Source organism: Cardiocondyla obscurior, linkage group LG02 (genome assembly GCF_019399895.1).
Source record: "Cardiocondyla obscurior isolate alpha-2009 linkage group LG02, Cobs3.1, whole genome shotgun sequence".
NCBI classification, from domain to species: Eukaryota; Metazoa; Arthropoda; class Insecta; order Hymenoptera; family Formicidae; genus Cardiocondyla; species Cardiocondyla obscurior.
This window is the reverse complement of record NC_091865.1, coordinates 3,894,773-3,917,154: the sequence shown is the minus strand read 5'-3', so window position 1 is coordinate 3,917,154 and position 22,382 is coordinate 3,894,773. Positions and strand designations below refer to the sequence as shown.

At 38.5% G+C, this 22,382-nt stretch overlaps 1 protein-coding gene across 1 annotated transcript in view; it reads right to left on the bottom strand.

The window, feature by feature from the left end:
• The window catches only part of Sli (slit guidance ligand), a 297,794-nt gene extending 276,417 nt beyond the window's left edge, over window positions 1–21,377 (bottom strand). The window contains exon 1 of the mRNA XM_070673816.1: window positions 20,049–21,377. Coding sequence (XP_070529917.1) covers window positions 20,049–20,341 — 293 coding nt within the window. The 5' untranslated portion in view covers window positions 20,342–21,377. The remainder of the gene's footprint in view (window positions 1–20,048) is intronic.
• Between the last annotated feature and the right edge of the window lie 1,005 nt (window positions 21,378–22,382).

Here is a 22,382-nt window from a genome sequence, read left to right as displayed (position 1 = left end):
ATTTGATAATAGATAGATAAAACTTGATATATGAAGTATAGAAGGATGTGTGAGCGAGATGGAATGAATGTGTTAGGGAAATAATTGTAAACCAAATCCCCTTCTTGGCTTATAGCTAAAAAAATAAATAATAAATAAATCTTATTTAATATTCTTCAATATTAAGAAAAGAAATTAATTGTATTTATAAAATTTGAGCAAATAGAATTTTATATTTATTTTTTTATGAGCTATAAAGCCAATATTACGAATTAAACAAACGTATTATCATTTTCGTAAAGCGATCAGTTTAACGAGAAATTTGCACCAATTCAATATTAGATCTTTCGACAGATGCGAAATAACATTCTCGAGACGCGGAAGTATATACATATATACATACATATGTATAGTAGAATCGTTGGATACGTAACCCTGTACTTTACAATATCACTCTGCTAGGGGAGTTACGACGATGAGATCACGTCGCGCCGAGGGTTATACAAATATTTTCATTTTGATGTTCGCGCGTTGCGCTTTGAGATCTTCTCTCCGCGTGAGGGACGGAGACAGGGAGTGATAGAGATCGTCCACAAAATCGTTATAAGCACCCGGCAATTTTGATACGGCGCGACAAGGTACCGTCCACGGAAACGCACTAGGTGGTTTCTATCACGCATGCAGTTATTTGGGTTACCTCACCGACATTGTGCATAATACCGGTTGATGTGTCGTGGTAGGTATATACGATAACAACGCGTAGCGGGGATAGTAGGGGTTGCGGCGTTTTGCTACCGCAGTACGGGAGGGGGGTGGGCAGCGCGGCGCGGGGATTGCCGCGAATATTTTACGGCACCTCCGGGCGAATCTCTCACGTACCTTAATTTAGACTCATATGCGAAAAAGTGGAGTTGGCCGACTCGGTCATGCATCCTTAGACCCGCGAAATATAAAATGCAATAATGTTCCACCAAGTTCGCCGGGGACGAACGGACGAACTTCGCGCGGCGCGGCGTTAAAAGTGCGCTATATACAGAGATTCCGGCTGAATATTTATGTAAATGCGGACGGAAGATCTTCCATTCATGGCGCGAAATTTTTCTTAATTCCGTGGAAGAACGCGCCGTTCATACGGTTGATTTATCTCGGACAATATCACTTTCGGGCGACATACATAAATGATGTGAAAACTATAGTTGGAAATAATGGTTTTTTTTTCTTTATATGTGTGAAAACATTTTACTAAATGTTACTTACGCACACGAGAACACGTTCTTCCGCGGATATAAATTACGCACATAGCGTATCCTATAACTTAAGCTATACGATACGAAAAAATTTTATAGATAATTTATAGACAAGTTTTAAGCCGTATAAAAATAGCAATTCCGTATTAGATGAATATGACAAAGCATTGTTATGAACAGCGTTATTATCGTGCTCATAAATATTAAACAACGGCATCACACAATCACGAAAATACAACCTTTTTGTAGCGCAACATTTATAAAAAATTACATATTTTATTTTTTCTTGTTGTATAATATAAATGTTCCAAATAAAAAAAAAAAAAAATAAATAAATAAAGAAGGAAAAAGTTAATCTCTGTAAATTAAAATTTATGAAGAAATTGTCTAGAAATCGTGAGAGAAAAGTGTCAACAAAGCTATATTATATTAGTCGAATAATTGCGAGATAAATCTTTTTTTTTCTTTCAAGTATAAAAAAAAATTCTTTTATGAGTTTACGTCACACGCACGTCGTGTATAGTGTCACTTATGCTAATTCTAAAACCTTTTGAATCCCGGTGTAGGGTACCGAGGGTACGAATTGTTCCTACAGATCTTCGTGTCAGCGTCTCGTCACTGTCACGAGGGATTAAAATCCGGTTTTCGATTCATACTGCACCCTGCCAATGAAAATAATAACGCTGGGTGCGTGCACGCCATGCTCAGCGCACACGCGGCGAACAGCATTGTAGGTCGCGCGCGATATTCGTCATCGGCAAAATGATCCACGCATTTTCATTCGTTTTGTGTCGGCCAGTTTGCTATAGTGCAAACACGGCGTTTGCCGTATCACTGCCGATTTAATTGCAATTTCCGAACGTGAGTGAAAATTGCCCACCCGGATTCGAACCCTCAGGGACAAAAATGACGCTTCTTCTGGCAAATTAAAAGCGCGTTCTATTCGTTTCGAATTTTGCATGGTAAACTGACATTAATGTTTTATAATTTAAACGGAAAATATAAAATTAACTAAATTATAATTTGCGTGATGTACGTACACATGTAATTATAGATATGACACTTATTCGAAGTAAAACATATCGGCACCAAGTCATGTTTATTAATTAGGCTGTTAGGTTCGACGAATGTATGATACGTATACCAATCCATTCTTGATTTATGTTCCAAGTATCTCACATTGCAGCATTGATATCCGATCAATTATACTATTGAGAAGTGGATTACGTAAATGAGAAATATGGCAGTGGATTTTAATTAAGCACCTATTTTCTTTTTTACTCGTAACGTTAACTGTTATTTGCAACTAGATTCTAACAGGTTGTCTAATATTTTACATTCCACATCTATACATATAGACAAGATAACCATCGGTATAATTTTCAAAAGCAAATATTTGAAAGCAATAAATAATTACGAATAATAACCATCCGTGTAAAATATTAGGTTAGCATATATAAATAATATAATTAATTCAGAAAAGTTGATAAAAAATACAAAGCTTGTTAAATGACACGTGTAATAAAAAGGTATTATTACTTAGCAATTTCTTGAAAAATTATTAAATTATAACGAAGCTCACAGCCCATATCTCGCCCGCTCGTGTCGTTCAAAATAAAACGGAATTCAACACGTCGGCCGTTCGAAGGGCAAAACGGGGTTCGTGTGAAAAGAAAAAAACGGACGAATGGTCTCGGTGTGCAATTATCATCAATATAAGAGCGTACATATACGATACGCGACGCGCGATTATCCGGCCGATCCAGATGGTGGTCCAAACGGGACTTATAAGCTCTACACGGTTTGCTCGGGCACGCACTGTCGCTACCAACCGACCGATACGATCGTAATTTCGACTTAACGTCGATTTATCGTAACCGGAGCTGCGGACGCGTGGGACGGCATTCATGCCTTTCTCAAGGTGCGAATAATAGTGTCGGAGGTGCGGCGGTCACGTTCGTTATATCAATGGCCGAGTGTTTTCGAGTTCCTCTTCTGTGGTTGCTCTCCGATCTTTTTCTCGTCCGATCGTCAAAGGGCCTTGGTAGAATCGTGACAACCGGCGAGGTGACGGGATCGTCGATACGAACGACTCCCCGGTTTCTCTGTCGCCGTGTCACGACTTGGCGAAGGGCGCGCAAACTCTCATTCTCTCTTTCATTCTTCTATTCTCCCCTTGCTCTTCCCGCTACTTCGTTTCCTACCGTCTCGTCTTTGCGAAATAAGGTCACGGCAAAGATCGGCAGCGCTTATAAGTTACGCGCAGGAAATGAATCGCAACGTCTCGAGGCGAGATATGTGTTAGAGCCTTCTCGAAACAGGAGGGATCACCGTTCTGTTTTTATTGCGTCTGCGTGCGATTCACCAGTCATTAATACAGTTTGACGCAATTGATTTGAAAACATCGAGGATTATTTAATAAAAGTAGAAAAGAATATTTTTTAGCACACGTATATTCAAGGATCATTTTTTAATTCTTTATTTTTTTACTTTTAGTATTAATTCTTTTTTTAAATATGTGAAAATATAAAACTAAATTATTCATTGATTAAAAATTAATTTATAATTAAATTTGCTAATCTAATATATTTGATTTTTATATAATTATATTTCTAAAACTCGTTGGCTATTTTTTTTTTTTTTTTGTAAATAATCCTGATGTTTCGTAACACGACTGTATTCTCTCCATGAGAACTGACATTATACAAAATTCAATATCAATTTTAATTTTAACGAAAAATCGTTGGTACGTTTAATAATCGTGGAGAGCAAACACGGTGGCGAAAAGAAATATCGCACAAGCGAGAATCAAAACGAATATGCGGCACGTTTGACAAACGTTTCACATGAATCGCTGTACAATCCGTTATCAGAGGACGTTTTGTAATATCAAAAACCAGCGCTTTCCCTAATGCGTGCAAATATGTTACGCTACAATACGAAATAACCGCCAGCTATATTTCAGTTCTATAAAATGTAGAATGTCAGCAGGCAATCATATTGCATTTACAGGACAGGATCGAGCTTTTTACCGGCAAACGAATCAAGAGCGGTAGGAAATCCTTTTCCATGATATAAACTCATTTTTAACGCTAAATCTAAATCGTCGACGTTTCAAATTCGCCTTTTAGAAATGCGTTCCGACGAAGTGAAGCGTTGCTTGGTAGATGGAAATCGATCGCTGTTCCCAAGCATATGCATATGCGATGAAAACGAGTTTCGCGTGTAGCAATACAACTCTAAAATAGCCTTAAAATGCAAATAATCATGCAGCATGTAAAGCCTAATTTTTTTATTAAAAAAATGTATTTTTCAAAATTATGATTTTATTAGAACCTATCCTCGTAACAGATAACAGCAGTTAAATTAAAAGATTAAAAATTAAAATCATTATAATATTCAAGATAACAATAATCAAGAAAAATTATATATTTCTTTCAAGCAGCATTTAGTAACGTATCCGAACTCATTATTTTGTTCGACTTAAATAGGCATTATTAAGTGCATCTCTAATTAGTTCCGAAAGATAGAAAGAGAGGGACGAAGAAATATTACAACGCCGTCGGGTTTAAACGAGTTCGTTCGCCGACGAAGCCGAATACACCGCGCAAAAATGATTTACATGAGAAAGAGTGTGGGGAACGATATTCTTTCGACCGAGCCTCTTCTCGTTTTCGTCGAAAACGCGCTTAACGCCAGGAGCTGTTTATTTCAACGAGGGTTATTCCCTCGTATACGGGCCAACATTTTTATAATTAGTTTGCTCACGACTCCGTAAGAGAATGAAACAAAGAGAGAATCGAAATGGCAGTCGAAACGGCGACGTTTGCAAATGAGCGCGTGCACATAAAAAAAAAAAAACAGTCAGCAATGGTAATCGGAATGAGAGGCAGAAAACGGGAAAACAAACAAGAAAGGGCAAGAAGAAAAGTTAAGAAGGGGTGTCGAGTTTATGCGTGTAAAAAAAAATATAAAGCGCGAGAATATACGGGATATAAAGTTTTAATTGGTATCAGCGCGTCGTAATTATTTTTTTAATTGCTGCGATTAAAAGATGAAATCTAAACGTATCACAGAGTATATTAATGACGTACAGAGTAACGATTTGATACGCAAAACGTAATTCGACAGAGGGATAGTAGCGAGAACAGTCGTCAATGAAAGGGGAGAGAACACATCACGAATCGAACATTTTATTCATTAATGACGCCTTTTGAATCTTTTCACCTTGTAAAATCTTTTTTACTGCGTTTATATTAATGTTGCACCGAGGAAATATATGTAGCTTTGCAATATGCAATAATAATCCTCAAAAAGTGAAGTTTTTTTTCGAAACATAAAGCAAAATATAAATAATTTTCGACCGCGTTATTTTTGCAAGTACATCGATGCTTAAAACAGGTGATGCACTGGTTGGAATAGGCACAACGGATGCGCGATGCGCGAATGAAATTACGTCACATTTAACTCTACCGAGAAAAGCACGAAATTGCGTGCCGGGATCGCTTTGAGAGGCAACCTTTGCTTTGTGTTCCGTAAAAACGCGCAATTTTGTTGGTCCTTAAATCAACAGCGTCGCCTTAAAAAGGAAGAGGCTCCCTTGCGTCGCTTATACGGTTCTCTGGCTGTACATCATCAAGTTTATGTTACGAGTTATTTCCATACTTTACGCAAATCTACTGAACGCCGCCTCCGCGCGTGTCGGCGGGCACGAATTTATTTTCCAATCCTTCACGACCGACTTTATTGCACCTTAACTGCAGACATTAAATCGGCCGATGTAATTAACGTCTCGCGTTCACGTGGGATGAACAACGGGGGAAAGTCTCGTCGGCGCGATGTAAACTTCTTCGCAATCTCAGCAAAGTCCTATGATAATGCATCAGACGGTTAAGCTAACAAAATATGAATGAAGCACGATTCCCGCGAACAGGAAGTGAAAACTACCGACAGTCACATCGCGCATTACGTCTTTTAATGCCGATAATTATTTGATGATATTAGACGGCCGTTAATTCTTGTTCTTTATTTTATAGTAAGCAAAAATAATGAGAAATTAACGTGGTTGTATATTTTAAACAGTGGGAAGCATACTGTAATTAAAAAAATACGAAAAATAAATTTTTAATTTTTTTTCTCTCCCGAAAAAAGTTTTCAGTAAAAATAGTAACAGACATTAGACTTCTAAATTTTTTATGATCTTAAGTTCGATATTTGTATATTTCATTTTAAAGTTTGTCGCGACGCGGGCGCAGGCGAGAATATTGGTGCGCTATTAAGCGGCAAAATATATTCTCATAAGGTTACGTTTTACGTGCAAACGATTGTACGTCGTAAATAATGCACCTGCACCCGGAGTAGGTGCCCCATTTTGAAGTATTTCACTCGATATCCTATACTAACCGGACACTAAGAGCGAACCTGTGCAAAGTGTATACGCATACTTGGGGTACACATGGCGTACAGTTACATAGTTCGAGATAGAGTATGCACATTGGTCGGGGCAATTTCGAGAACTGTTATTCATAAAACGATAACGACCTGCGTGGCAATCTCGGCCGCGGTGTTCAAGATAGGACCACCATTGCGAAGATAAAGCCGTAGAGAACTGCAAAGCAGGTCCGGCGGTTTAGCGTAACACGGAGCCACGTCGAAGCGTTTCGACCAATTCGGCGAAACGACTCATTTCGGAACCCTCATCGAATTATTCGCTTTTCCATGTTTTACGTATTTGCCTATTACTATCGTAAACGCACTCACGTCATAAAGTGATAAGTATTCGTTTAGGCAGCGATTGCGCCCCGGTTGGCGCGCTCGCTTAAGCATAATGCTCCGTTCTTTCGATAACGATTCAATCGTCGGATAATTATTAACGACCAGCGAACCTTGCTCGTTTACGGGTTTCAATTATCCAATTTGATGCGTGCATTTAACATTTTGTGTGCTGAAGCATTTATTGGCATGTCACGGACGTTTATGTTTCATTTAAGTTTTACTGCCGCATTTACTGCCGCGCTAGATAACGAAAATTTCGATAATGACCGTCGATGCGAAAAACAATACGAATTGACGAAACAATGTCGACGATATTATTTTCGAGCACATTAAAAATTTGTATGCAAAGAATTTCCACATTAATTAAAAATATTTTTACTAAATAAAAGGTTACGGAATTGTCAATCTCGGATTTTCATTACGGACGAGTCGATTACGATTCATATACGATTAAAAAATCCGTGTTTTATATTCAAACTGAAATTTAGGTGTACATTTCACCGTGTGTTCGATAAAAATCATGTTACTAAACGCTTTCCGTCCGGATGCGCGGCTTTATTCTCCTGGCACTCTAAAAAATCAATCACCGCGCGTAATACTAGCGATCTTAAACACGCCATGCGGATACGCCGACGCACGGATACATTCTTCGTACACGGTTTATCACGCTGTGTGTATTATATACCACCGTCGCACTCAAACATGCCGCATCCGCCGCGCCGAGATTAGATACGCGACCACATATTCCACGTGGGATTATCGCGTTGCATCCGACGATCGATCGGTTCTTGGTGTCGCCGTTTGCTTCGCACCACTCGACGTTTCTCGAGAGGCGACGAGCGAGAGAAACTGGTGCCGGGGAACAAGAAGGGAAGGGCCCTAGTCGTTGCGGAGCTGAAACGAAACCCGACATGACCGAGAGTGGCGCACAAAAACGAAGAACGATAGGAGCAGAACGTTGCGCGAAGGGGAAAAGGTACGCGGAGCCATTATAGATTTGCCATTAGAGAATGCCTGCTGGATGACTTTATTTAAAAGTAAAGGGGGAGAAAAAAAGAACAAGAAAAAAAAAAAAAAAAAAGGACTCCCCCGATTTCTCTCAGCACCTTTTTCTATTCTCGTGCCTCACCTCTCGTACCGTATTATCGGTTAGATACATCCGCGCGGTGAGAAAACGCGAAGCGGGTTAGGGAATATACTTTCTTGCGAGTGACGTGCTCGGAGCGATATCGTGATTAATGTTGCGTACGAGTGATAAGCCAGCGCCGTGTCAATATTGAACTTATCGGACGCTGCTCCGTCATGGATATATCTGTGTGACAATAGCGCACGGCGGAAGAAGTTTAATAAGACCTTCAAAGTAAGATTGTGGAAAAAAAATGTTAAAAAAATTATAGCTTTTACGGTGGAATAATTAAAACGGGGAATTAACTACCATTTAAATACTTATAGGACATTCAGGCATTGTCCTTTAATTAATATTTCCATAACTACGTAATAATACTACACTTGTTAAATATTTAACATTACGATCATTAGAAACCGGTTATGAATTATAATGAGTCCATTTATATTTGTTTCAACTGTCACAGCTTTTAAACGCGGTTTGAGCTTCCCCGTTTCATGCATTAAATATAAACGTACTTTACTCGTGTAATTAAACTTAAGTGTATTATTAATGTACATCTACATAATAGAAAAGCCCTATTATATCAATTTAATATCACAATAATGCGATACCTAACGACGATCATGTATTTATAGAAAATTAATGTCGCACAAAATGTAATTTAATATAATAAGTTTTAATTCGAAACTATGACGCTTTACACTAAATATGTTAAAATTAATTATTTGTATGTATTTTAGATATCCGATATCTATACGTATGATTGATTACTTTTTTCGATATCTAATATTTCGTTGTTTGTATACATATATGCCGATATATGAAAACAAGATTAACCCTTCGGAAGAGTTCACACCTCCACCGACGCGTGTCCGTTCTAATAGAAATAACGAACGCATGTTAGCGTCCGGACGGCGGTCGGAAAACTCGCACGTGTCATAAGGAAACCGATTGAGTTCTCCATTTATCCTGCCCACCAATTGCTGACGCGTCACACGGAGAAACGAAATACTCGAGGGGCAAGAAAATCGTCTCAACTGTGCGCTCCGTGGCTTCGTTTCGCCATATCCTGACGAAGAAGTGTCGAGGAAGGAAAACGAGGATTTCGTAGGACAGACGGAGGGGAAGGGAGGACGAGCAGAAAACGGAGTCTAGACCGATTAGCGTTTGGTCGCCGGAACTTCGAGACGAACTCGGAAAACCGACGGAAGTGGCTGGACTTCTTCCACGGCCGGGGGATAAGAGGACGGGTGGAAAGACAAATAGAATTCGGAAGGAGTTTTTGCCGGTCGGCAAGATTTAATAGCCGGCGGACTTCTAGATGGGCACGAGGGAACGAGGAGGCTAGCGAATGCGAAATTTCCGTAGACAGACATGAGGAATTAGGGACACGCTTCCTACGTTTTCTGCTATCCCGTTTCGAGGGATGTTCTTTAATGATCGCTCGCCACAAAACACGTCTTGGGTATTGCCAATAAAAACGAGCGGGGGATTTTACGATCTCATTCAAGTTAATAAGCGTGATAAAGTGGAGATGATAATTACTATATTCAAGTGTGTTTGATAATAATAATCTTTATAAGGTGTTATATAAAATATTATGGAAATGTGTTAAATTGTAGGCACTTTATGCGAGTCTCTTTTTAACAAAGACCCATCTCGCATTCGGATCGGCTTCGGATCCGCGTCCATAATCTGCATAAATTGGGTTGTTACTCTCGAGGAAAGCTAGAGTTAAAAAGTAAGTTTAAGGAGTTATCCCGTGAGAAAGTTCGGGCTTCTGATTTATAAGGCGCCGTAACGCCAAACTTTTACTTAACTCGAGCTCTAGGACGAAGTATAGTGTCGAAGTATCTTCGGCCGAGAATTACTTCGTGGCGTATTGAAATTACGAGCCTGCGAAGAAATTTTATTGGCATAAGAATTAATACGGCTCTCGGTGTTTCCAAGGTGTATCTCGTTTAAAGTTGCGTAAGTTTATCGCGATATTCCCTCAAACCGATTGGTGATATTTACAAAAACATATAATCGTGAGCCAAAGTATTAAAATAGAATTATTATTACGAATAAATTTACTTCTGTGCGCACTTTCAAGGGATTTTTTTTTTTTATCGACATGGAATAAAAAATGATTCGCTTTACTACCTGGGTTTCTGATGAGTTTCACAGACTATTATTGATTGCGATATACCAACCATAATCTAATTTTAATGAAGAGCCGCTACTTCTTCTAGTACTAGACAAACTTCATAAACTAAAATTACACCAACAGCTGTTTTGATGCTCTGACTTACTGTAAAAAATTTCGTCTTTTTCCTTCTTTTGTCAGCTCTCTCTTTTCCAATATAAATGTACGTCACGTTTTTTCTTTGATCTTCACTATGTGAAGAGGCTACTCCCTCAGTCTCCTATCTTTTTCCCGTCTACACGTTATTTCAAGGTTTATCTTCGCGATATTCGTGTATGGCTCTTAATTACGTCGTCTTCTAAACACCGCAAGTTACTTACGTCGGTATCGATTTCGTCGCGATCACTTTTATATATTTGTGTATTCTAAAATATTCGAAAGAACTAGTGCGAGAATAAACAGCGTGTCACGACCTCCGATCGAAGAGCGTTTTTTTTTTTTTTTTTTCCTACGTTTACGACACGTGTTACGGACATCTGTCATCCGTCAGCAAGAAAGACACGTGTCAGAGCGGTGACTTGATGTCGTAAATGCACGATGACTGAATCTGAATATCTTTTTACTAAGGCACTTGAATGCATTTAACATAACTTTATATTTGAGTATGAACATATAGATATATACTGTCGTCACTTTAAATTGAGTTTAAAATCGTTAAAATTATTTAATCCAGAAACCGTCAGAAATATTGTCAAAAATTATAAATATTAAAAGATGTCGAAAATACAATATCAGCTAAGCACCATATTAGAATATTTAAAAATATGCGGAAACTTATAAATATTTAATTGCATACTTTCCAATATTAAAAATTTAAAATAAAAATAAATCTATTATTTGTACATATACAACATGTAATAAAATTACATATAAATATCTGACGCGCTTTTCAAAAAAAAAATCCAATCTATTGTTTGTAATATTGCGTACCTATTATGTCATCAAATACAAAATTATTGTTAAACTTTCATTTATCACAACACAAAAGATTTTAATTCAAAGAAAGAACTTTTGTGGTGGAGTATCGGAGGTTTTTTTTCCTCTTTTCTTTTAAAATTAATTTAAGCTGCAAAGAAATCGCATTATTCTCACCAGTGATTGCAACAATCGCCATCAAATAATCCTCTCACGTTCGCCGCAACTAATCGCCTCGAAAACATTTAAATCCGCCTTTTACGTGGTCCGCTCGTTAGCGCGACGGCTGCCCTTTCGTAATGCCCTAATATAAACGCTTTGTTTATAATTCACGTCAGCGCGCGTGGAAACGTTAATTGACTCAAATTCTCATCAAATCGCCGAACCGTTTATACCAGTGCACACATTGTGCGAAACGTAGGTTAACCAAAACTGGGCGTCGGTGACGACACTCAGATGTGGGATGGTGCGACTCTAGATCCGCGAACGCGAACAAACGTATGCGCGAGCGCGTAGATATCCGTCCTCGGCGCTTATATTATGTTTCCACTCGGAGACGGAGGTGTACGTCGCAGCTGGCTTCAAAGTGACTTTGAAATTAATTATTACCATAACTTCGCGTGCCCGCGCGTCCCACGTACGATCTCGCAAAGCACGCGCGAAAAGAGACAAGCACCTCGTTTCAAAGCGACCGACTCATTAGCTGACGAGCGCCGTTCTCTCCGCGTGTTCTCTGACACCTAAGGATCTCCGGCGCTCCACGTCCCTCGCCATGTCACGATGATCAAGTAGTAAGATCGCAACGTCATTAGAGATATAATTTCTGTGATTTGTTACTTCCTTTATACTGTAGATATGATATCGTAAAGAAGAAAAACGTTAAATTTTTTAATGTGCCTTTTTATAAAAAAACTTAATGTTCGCACTGAATTGAACATCACTTCAGTTCACAATACATTTTCATCGCTTTCACATTACTAAATGCATTGTAAAAGAAAGAGCATCATAAAATTTGATTAAGCTTCGAGTCTACTTTTTCCAACAACTGCGATAAATCTGAGGAAATAATAATAAAGTGTATCGCTCTGACTTTGAATATACAATACGTGCGACGCAATCCGATGTTCCGCGCGTACAAAACTGGATGTGGCACAACGGGAATAAAATAAAAATGATATCGGCCGTTGTGTTGCTGTTATCTTTATGAATTCTATTGAATGAAGTGACTGTGTATCGTCGCGGACCCTCCATATCGATACTTCGAACGCACAGTTTAATGGTAACCGAGTGAAATTAACGCACGCGTCGCCGCTCATTTTGAGGAAAAGCACTTGTTCTCTTCTGCAAATTATGACGGGGAGACAAATCGCGTCGCTGTTACCGAGTACTGCGGCTTAAGGGGTAAATAATACGATGCTGCAAAATTTCCGAGTAATCAATATTGACTATCAAACGTTAACGAACCGCTTTTCGCAACAAGCCATCCCGTATGCAATTTAAATGGAAGCTCCGAACTTGCGTTAATTATTTTGCATTTTTAAACGTCCGCAGAAAATGCAAGTTGCAAAATTTTTCAGCAGTAAATTTTTGCTGTGAAAAAAAGGAAAAAAAGAATAAAATGGTATCGAAATTAGAATAAAATATTAATTAAAACGACATTATCAAATTATTTATCGAAGCTATTCTCGAAATATGAAATTTGATTTCCGGATGAAAGGCCCGCGTATGTATTGATCGCGTCAATATTTGCAACGAACGTTACAGCGTATGAGATATTGTTCATTTGTTTCTAAATGATGGGCAAACATTTGTCAATGTTGACGCCACCAATACTGATCTAAAAGTAAGCTTATCGACATCGAGACATTATTCGTATGCAGACAGGTTAAATTGCAACCTCAACATTACAACGATTAATCTGTCGCGATGCGAGTTTAATTATTTCATAAAGCGCATTGAACCGATCGGACGAGCGAGGGTGTCCGATGGTAACGTCATTGAAAATTAGTCAAGTGTAAACCGCACGAAAGATTTAAAATTCAAATCGACGTCCATAAAATACGTCACGGCCTTTCGCGCTTCCTGCTTCGGCGCTACTCTTCGGAAATTTTATGACGCTAGAAACGTAAGAGACGCGACGATGGGAACGTTTGAAGTCTGACGATATTTCTTCTCTATTCGAAATTTGTCTGGCGATGCTTTTGATAAAATTCGACGTAGCACGAGACAAAAATACATGTTATTTTTAGTTGTTTATCATCATTCAACTGTTTGTATCAAAAAGAATATTTTTATGTACGAATTCAGATTGCTGTACCCTTTATCGATGTATGAAAATGGATTTCAACTTTATAATAAACAAGATATATTCAGTCTGACGTATTTAATATGCATATTTTAATTTTAAATATACATATACATTTATAGGAAGAGTAAAATTTAAAAAAAAAAAATATTTTTAATTTATATTAAAATTATATTACTATTAAAATTAAGACCCGAATGCGATATCAAAAAATTTATAATTATGAACTCTTGTAAAGGGACACAACATTGTTTCGATCTCATCGATTTTATTAAATCGTGAATTAATTTTTTCTGACTTATAACGTTAAAATAATTATTGTTTACTTTATTTTACAAATAAGAATTATAAATTTGAATCGATCAAAACAAACTGAAGAAAGGTGTGAATCCGATATTGACTTGTTAAAAAAGGCTAACGAAAGCATTCTTACGGAATTACTGGGTAAACCCTTCGAAGAATCCGAAGCTACGTGATTTATTTCGACTCGCGACGATCTTTTAATCTTGATTTACGATCGTTGATGAAGCGGAAACGCCGATCGAGTGGAGGCCGTAATTTCTGTGGTCACCAGATGTCTCGGGCAACAGTGAAAAGCTCGTTCCGCCGCGCGTTTACGCATCCGCCGCAGTAGCACGTGCGCGTATGTACATTTACGCGCTCGTCTTCTGTGCGAATGTAGATGCCGAAGGTGAGACCGTGGATGTACGCGTAACGACGTCGTTAACGGCGGCGAGCCACGAAGACGAAGCCCTTCTTAACAGGCGCTTCGCCGCGGCAATAACGCCTTAAACTGCGACTTGGGGCTGGAAGATGGCATCGTACCCAACCGGAAAATACGAACTCATACATCACACCGCGATATATTGAAAGAGCTGCTGGAGCTACATTTCAGTTGCGAACATTTATAACCTTTAGCCTATTGTATATGATGTGCCAGGTCGACTAAACGGGAGCTAATTCTGCGCGAACACGGATTTCTTTCACGAGAGCTGCTCGAAGCACGTTTCATCAGTCTTTGCTAATCGTTTTCAGAAACGCGGTGTTTCTATTAAAAAAAAAAAAAAATTAAATTAAAAAATTAATATTTCTACTGGGCTAATGTAGTATTTTTGAATTTAGATATCACCTCAAAAAGAAAAGTTTAATTCGACAAGAATTTTCCTAAGATTTGTAGACGAGATAAAGTTTTAATGGCAAAAGTATTTACTGTTTTATAGCTAATTTACGGTACATCTAGTCAGGAAATGTAGCGTGCAGAAAATGAGACGTTCGAGAAAGATTTGAAGATCGATTTAGTTACGAGGAAACTTCAACATTTAACTTGAACGAAATTATTAACAAGAAAACTTAAACTGAAATCTAAGATTCGGATATGTATATTTATCTTTTCTGCTATAAAGCATTATGTTTTTTAATTTAAATTTTATTTTGCAGATTTCTACGAGATTAATATTAAACCTTGTTTTTTCTATTGACTTTTGTAAAATAATTAACATCATTTTTTCTTTATGTATAACTGCATATTTTTATCGAATCGAGATGCCGAAGTAATGACCGTTTAATAACTGCGATGCCATTGGAGCAGGAGGTAACGTAATAAAAACGGAGATAGCGTAATAATATACATTACAGTCGGCAATAGAAGACATAAAGAATGTCTTACATTTTCCCGGAGAATTCTTGAAGATATTGCGGTGCTCGCTTTTTATCAATATACCGTCTCAAATATTACAGAATCGCGCGTATCTGCATATTGCACGCAATAATGTGTCAGTATTGTAGGCTTTTTTATATATTTCTACCTGTATTTCAAATAGTCATAAGTACAGTACTGCTAATTAGTGACTAATCACTTTAATTATTCAGTGAATTTTTATTGTCACTTTTTGATGCGGTAAAATTATCAACTAAATTACTGTCTTTATAAATTTGAAGGATAAAGAATAATATATTTTTATTTATATATTATTTTTTTTTTAGATAAAAATTCAAAGAATCCTTAATTCATTAAATTTTAAATATAACCTCAGATTTTTTTTATCACAGCTGAAAAGAATGTACTCGCGATGCATCACGCTTAACGAACCTGTTGCACGGCATCGTATTTTGTATTCTCAATACTTTCTCTGTTGCAATAATGCGATTATCTAACGAGCAGACTGCGTGTACATGTGCGATTTCGTCCTCGCAGTTTCCACCAGATTACATGCTGTTTCGTCGCATCGACTCGTCGGAGATAGGACGCAACAGTAACTCGATATCATCATTAATGTCTCGACTAATGCGTTGACGACAGCCGTCGACGATACTCCTACTAAGTTAGCCCCCACCAACGAAAAAAAGTTTTATTTATGAAATAATTAGGTGCTAATTAGGTGCTACAAATAAAAATTTGGAGTTCGAAAGATTTAGCAGAAAATGAAGTTCAAAATGGGGAGGGAGGGGGCTAGCTTAAAGTTAAATCTAACTTCACTCTTGGCGATTCCGCGCGAAGTCGCCAAGAATGAATATGGTCAAAAAAAATTAGGTGCTACCTTCTAACCGGGCTAATATGTTCACGATTAAGAGTACTTTGAAGATACCTAAGCGTTGAATTAATTTTTTTTTTGTTGATGAGAGGGCTAACTTAATAGGGATACCGACGATATCTACTCTGCTGCCAACATTTAATACCTTGAAACGTGAGATTTACGAAACGCATTAAAGCTTCTGAAAATCGAAGACATACGTTAGTCGAACGCGTACGTCCCTCGCGAGTAAAGAGAGGGGGATCAATATTGACAAAAGTTCACGACTGTCGCAACCCTCCGGAATGTCAGCACTCGGGATACGTCACGATGTAAAATGAAAAAAATAAGGTACGAACCATATGCTACATCCTGAGAAGAAATTCAATGGACAAACATAATAATCCTATAGATAGTGTGTACAATGTTATTCTGGCAAACAATTCTTCCAAGAGTGAACATTACATCTTGTATGGAATTAAATGATTAAATTTATATTTAAATCTGCCATAAGTTTAAATAAATTTAAATTGTTTGAAATAATAATGCCGCGTATTATTTTCATTTTTATCTACAATATATAATATATAACACAAAAATAATAGGTATAACATTTAACGTGCACAAATTTCATGCGTGAATATTAAATTTGTATAACGCTAATAATGTAAACTATAAATTAAAAAAACGTAGACATAAATGTAATTTAAGATTTTACTTGTTTTTAATGCACAGTAAAACATTAATAAGAATAAAAAAAAAAAAAATTTTTTTTTAAGTTTTTGAATTTATTAGAAAAATTTCTACTTAAAAGTGTTTGCTTTGTTCAAAATGAGATTGTACTTATTTATCGTTCAAAACCGATCCGTTGTTATTTCAAGAACCTATGAAGACATGTACAGGCGAAAGTGCACCCAATTTCCATTGAAATCGAAATATCGTGCAGCACGATTGTATCGAAGTCTCGCGTTTGTTCAAGTATTTTCCATTCAAGAAAGAAACACGCACATTTTTTAACACGACGTATACGCCCCGTGTCGTCTGCGATACTTCGTATCGTCGGCTTTACAAGATCTCGTGTAGAAGTGGGGACAATATTACTTTGTCGCTTGGATATGACGAATGTATGATACGTACACGTCTATGGAGCAGTAGCAAATCCCTTTGAGAAGAAAAAGGGTCCGGGGCAAACCAAGAAACGGTTCAAGAAGAGCCAATACAACTGACTTCGGAATATTACGTTTCTATTGAAATATATTTGTAAGCCACTTCTTCGAAAGACAATTTTGTCTGCAGGATATGGACGTAGACAGGTGGATAGAGATATTCCTGCAGAGTGGATCGTTATAACGCGCGGAGGGAAGCGACTATGGTGCCAGTAGCTACTATACGTATAAAAGAAAAGGGAGGAATACTCTTTTATCCTAGCTGTATCTGTTCACGGGCTAGGATTGCTTTCGCCACAAATATTACACGTAAGACGTAGACGATACTCTAATCAAAGCTTCATATCTAAAAAAAAAAAAATTCTACTTTTCGCGATTTTGAATTTCAATTCGGTATTTTATGTTTTTTAATTATCTTAATTCGTATCGCTATAAATGTCTGCTTTCGGTGGCAAAAGTTACATCTTACTTTCTAATATTTATTTTAAGTTTTAGATTAAACAAATGTTTTCTTTTCTTTGTTTTTTTTTTATCTTTCAAACACGCCAATGCTTGCCCAGGCGAAACTCGATGTTTCACGCAGGCTGACATGTCATCACTAATTCTTGACACTTCCTAAGCAAATATTTGAAACCCTTCTGTCTGTTTTACACCGTTCCTTGTTTCTAACAAATTCATAAAGACCTAGGTTCTTTTTATTACTTGATAACATAACGGTGACATTATCATAAATGGCGCATACATTCATCTTCACTTTTCTCAATATTTCCGCGTTTTATCTCGCGCAAGTTTCTCCGGTAAGCGGATCTGTGCCCTACGAACTGGAGAAATTCGACGACTTTTCGTGAAAAACCTCTAGGACGTAGTTTGCTTTGGAACAGGAGATGTTTGGCTAACATGTGTGCCTAATGGCCTGTGCAAAATGGATTTTTAAGGTCTTTCTTTTAAGATGCGCGCACGAATATCCATCGGAAAAGAATGTCGCGGCGCATTGTGAAATCGATCGAACACTAATGTTTGCTGTTTGCTTATTTATAACAGTGATCAGAATCGTGATATCGTGCTGACAATGTCAAAAAACAATCAAACGGTAATATCTCGATCGTAACTTTTTTTCCGTGAAAAGTTGTTACAGATAAAAAAAAACATATTGCGAAAAATTAAACGTGATCCGCGAATTAAGAATACGGGATCGTTTTGATAAAAACTTGGAGATGATATTACATATTTGCTCTGAAATGCATACAGATATTGTATGTCATACGTAACGAGAAATGTAGACATTCGAAGATTACGCACGCGTGAGGTAACGCTCGTATGCCCTCTTAAAGCTTTTACAGATCACAGTAAAGAGAGTGAGAAGGGAGGACCCTCGGATATATTAGGTTTCCCAGTGCGGTTTTCAACCACCCACTCGATCGGTTGATCGGTCGACTTTACCCCGGGGAAATCACACTAGATACGAATTGGAAGCTATCCCACCCCTTCCTTTTACCTCCTGACGTGCTTAAGAGGAGGTCCAAGAGTGAGGTGCGGTACACGGTCCTTGGCGACATGGAGACGGTGCTGTGTATTAATCGGAGAAGGATCTCCTTTCATTCCTTGTGGCATCCACTCCTGTCCCTCAGGACCGAAAGAGATGAGAAAGGATTACCGCAAAAGTAGTATTTCTCTTTACTGTATCGACACTTCAGTGATTGGCGGAAATCAATATCAAATTTTATTTTCTTTTTGGCTTAACAATTGTACGAAATTTTACAAAAATCCAGAATCTGATTAACGTCGAAGTTGACGCTTTGCATTGAAGATAAACGACGTTGACAAAAGTAAAATCAAATACAATATTAATTTTAGCGATAGCAAAAAAAAGCACAGTAATACAAAATAACTATTTTATAAAATTAATAGAAAAATTTTAAACTTAATAAAAAATATATGTAGGAAATTTGAAAATTACAGTTATTAATTTCCAATGTTTTATTCTAGTCAAAATAAATTTAATAAAATTAATTCTTATCGCAATTCTTGAAATTGTATTTACTCTTTTAAAGAAACAAATAACGTTAACGAGTTAAAAAATAAAAAAAAAAATAGAAACTAAAAGCGTCAAAAATGTATTCTGTTTAACACTTTCTTCGCCAGTAATATTTAAGTAAGCTAAAAGGGTTCGTTTATTCCCGCCCGGAGAGTTTATTTAATAAAACGTATTAAACTCCTCGCCTTTCATTTACTTTTCTCCTTAAAACAATTTAAAGAAAATACGAATAAAACATCTCAGTATCTTTGTACGCAATTGTGACTATAAATCAACAACATGCAAAATTATAAAAAACAAATTACTCGTTACTTTGCGAGTTACTTATATTATCGGATTTTAAATGATTATCATTAATCGCTTTTCAGGCGGCGAGTTCATTAACTAGGGCGTTCTAAATTATAATAAAATTTATAGATTACCCACCCGAAATTACGATTACTAGCAATATCGCTAGGAAAATAGAATTTTCGGGATAAGAAGATGCGAATAGAAATCAGTAAGAGTAAGAGTAGAGCAGTATACGCATGGTGTCGAGAAAGAATTTTAAGATCAATCCGACTAATAAAATATACTGCGTATTTGGTAGTATAACGACGAGAAACTATCGTAATAAAAAGAAAACGCGGGCAAGACGAAATAACCGAGGTTAATCGCATTCGCGAATAGTTACGTAAGAAGGTAAAAAAAAGACTTATATGCATTCGAGTTTTTTTGTTGCGTACGCATGTGTCTATTACCAACAATTTAACGAAAGCTAAAACGAAAAACGAAAAAAAACAATGGTAAAATCACTTACAGTTTTTCCGCGATGAGCAGGCTCGCCAGGTCGCCAGGAATCTGCGTGAGTTCACGATGAGAGCAATCGACTTCCTGTCCTCCACAGGTGCACGCCCAAGGACATCTAACGCCGTTCAAATCGTCCATCGTACCCGTCATACCACTGAGACCGAAACTACCGATACCGGTACCGTGTGAGGCACCGCCACCAAGCACGGATAGTATTAACAAAAGTCCCCAGGCGCAAAGCACGGAACCACAGCTGACGCCAAGCAGGCGCAGCGACCAGGCGGGCGTCATGGCACGCGCCATCGCGAGGACCTTGCGATTGATGTCTTTCACGGCGCGATTCGGCCCGTCGAGGAGTCTGGCGATGCTGCCGACGCGACTCTTGGGCAGAATATTGTCTGGGTTGTGTAGATCGAAGCAGTGCAGTTCACCGCCGGCAAACTGGCTCACCCCGATGCCCGTGTAAACGTAACTCGGTCCGGCAGGTTCCAGATAGGAGGATACCTCTTGACTTTCGGCGGGTGGACAGCCGAGAATGCGAACTGGTCGAAGTATCGGGTCTTGCTCCAAGCGTACGACAACGTTCTCCGGATCGTGGAACCTCAGATGCCGATGTTCTGGTCTCTCCGTCGGCTTTCCTCTCGAGCAGTCCCGCCGGCGATCATGAACTCGACAGGGTCGTCCTCGGTTCACGCCTCTTCGACAGGGCGGCTCCGTATGAGCTCGCGCTACGTGACAAGACACTTTGTGCCGATGCACCGCGCAGGTTCTTCTCGCTGGTTGCTCGTCGTCGTCGTTGCTGTCGTCGTCCAACGTCTTTCTCGAACGCTTTGAGCGCGCGTCGGATATGTCGCCGATCGATTGTAGCTCCAAGGCTGCGCCGTTGAATTCCTCCGGATGATATTTGCGATCTATTGAGATTGGGACGAGGTCGTCGTCAATTGCGTCCACCGTAAGATTTCGCGGTCGTTTGATTTTGTTTCCGGTTCTTTCATCAAGTTCTATGCGCTTATCGGTGAATCCCAGCTCGGTGTCCGCTGCTGCCAGATCTGAATTAATGACAGTAATTGATTCCTGCGTCTCGATCGATTGGACGTATTCGTCCTCTTGCCAGCTAGGTTTCGATGGTTGCTCGTAAGCTAGACCATCCAGCGGGCCCTTTTGGGGGCCGTTTTCGTGGCCCCCTTTCTTGCCGCTCGCTGGTCTCTCCAACCAGTTGTTATCCACCACTAACGGCACCACCCGTTCCCGCGCATCTTTGGGTACAGCTCCCACTGACTTTATCTTGATGCTGGTCTTCGGCCCAGGCTCTACCGTACCCAAACGGGTACGTGACTTGTGCCGAGAAACGATTTTCTACCGATACTTCGCGATGTGTCGACAACCATTTACTGTTTGGAATAGTGCTGCGGTAATATTGCGCGTCAGATCGATTTCAGTCCAATGTGCTTTCACCGCGATTGGTTAGGCGATAAATATACGATGGAGTTGTGCACTAGACGAGATAAGTGCGCCAGACCGTCAGCTCGCGGATACAGGATAATCGGTACGGTTGAAATGATGATTTTTACACGAACATTATTGGCGTCGAAAATCGATTTAAATATGTAGACGAAATAATCGTGAAGTTGATACGGGGAAGAGGCATCACCTGTAAAAAAAAAAAGAAACAAAAAAGAACATTAAATTAAATATTAAATTGTTTACTTAAATTAATTTTTTTTTGTAAATTATATATTTAAATAGATCAAAGTATTTTTATATAGATATTAATAATTAATGCAATATTATAACGTTTTTTTTACATTAATTATTTTTTTAAACTTCTACGTAAATTATGACTTATTTAAGTGACTAGACGTTAACGTCATTATTATGTATACGCTTTACGTAGGTGAGCGGGCACGTTTGCCAGACACAATACAGGCATAATATTCAACTGGAGTAAGTAAATTTCTTCCATTCAGTCGTGATAAATAAATGTGAAATGGCGGAAACTATTCCTGATACAGATACGAAATGGAGAAAAAGTGTCTTTTGTGGTCGCACATGGTGCACCTCGCGCGGACCGAAGAAAGCGGAGAATCGAGCGGCGCTCTCAGTTATAAAGGGAAGAAACTCGCCGGTGCAATATCGGAAGCACGAGAAAAATATGCTACCGAAGCACAATCAAGGGGCTCAGATGCATTCCATGCACGGCCGCTAGAATTTCGAGGCATATTGGAATTTTTCTCTGACATTTCCTGAGGTTCTTGTGCTTTCCTTCACCCCCCCTCCGGTTCCCCCTCCCCTTCCTGTCGCCCGACCGCACGCGGTTCCTATGCGAAGAAACGTGCCTCGAACA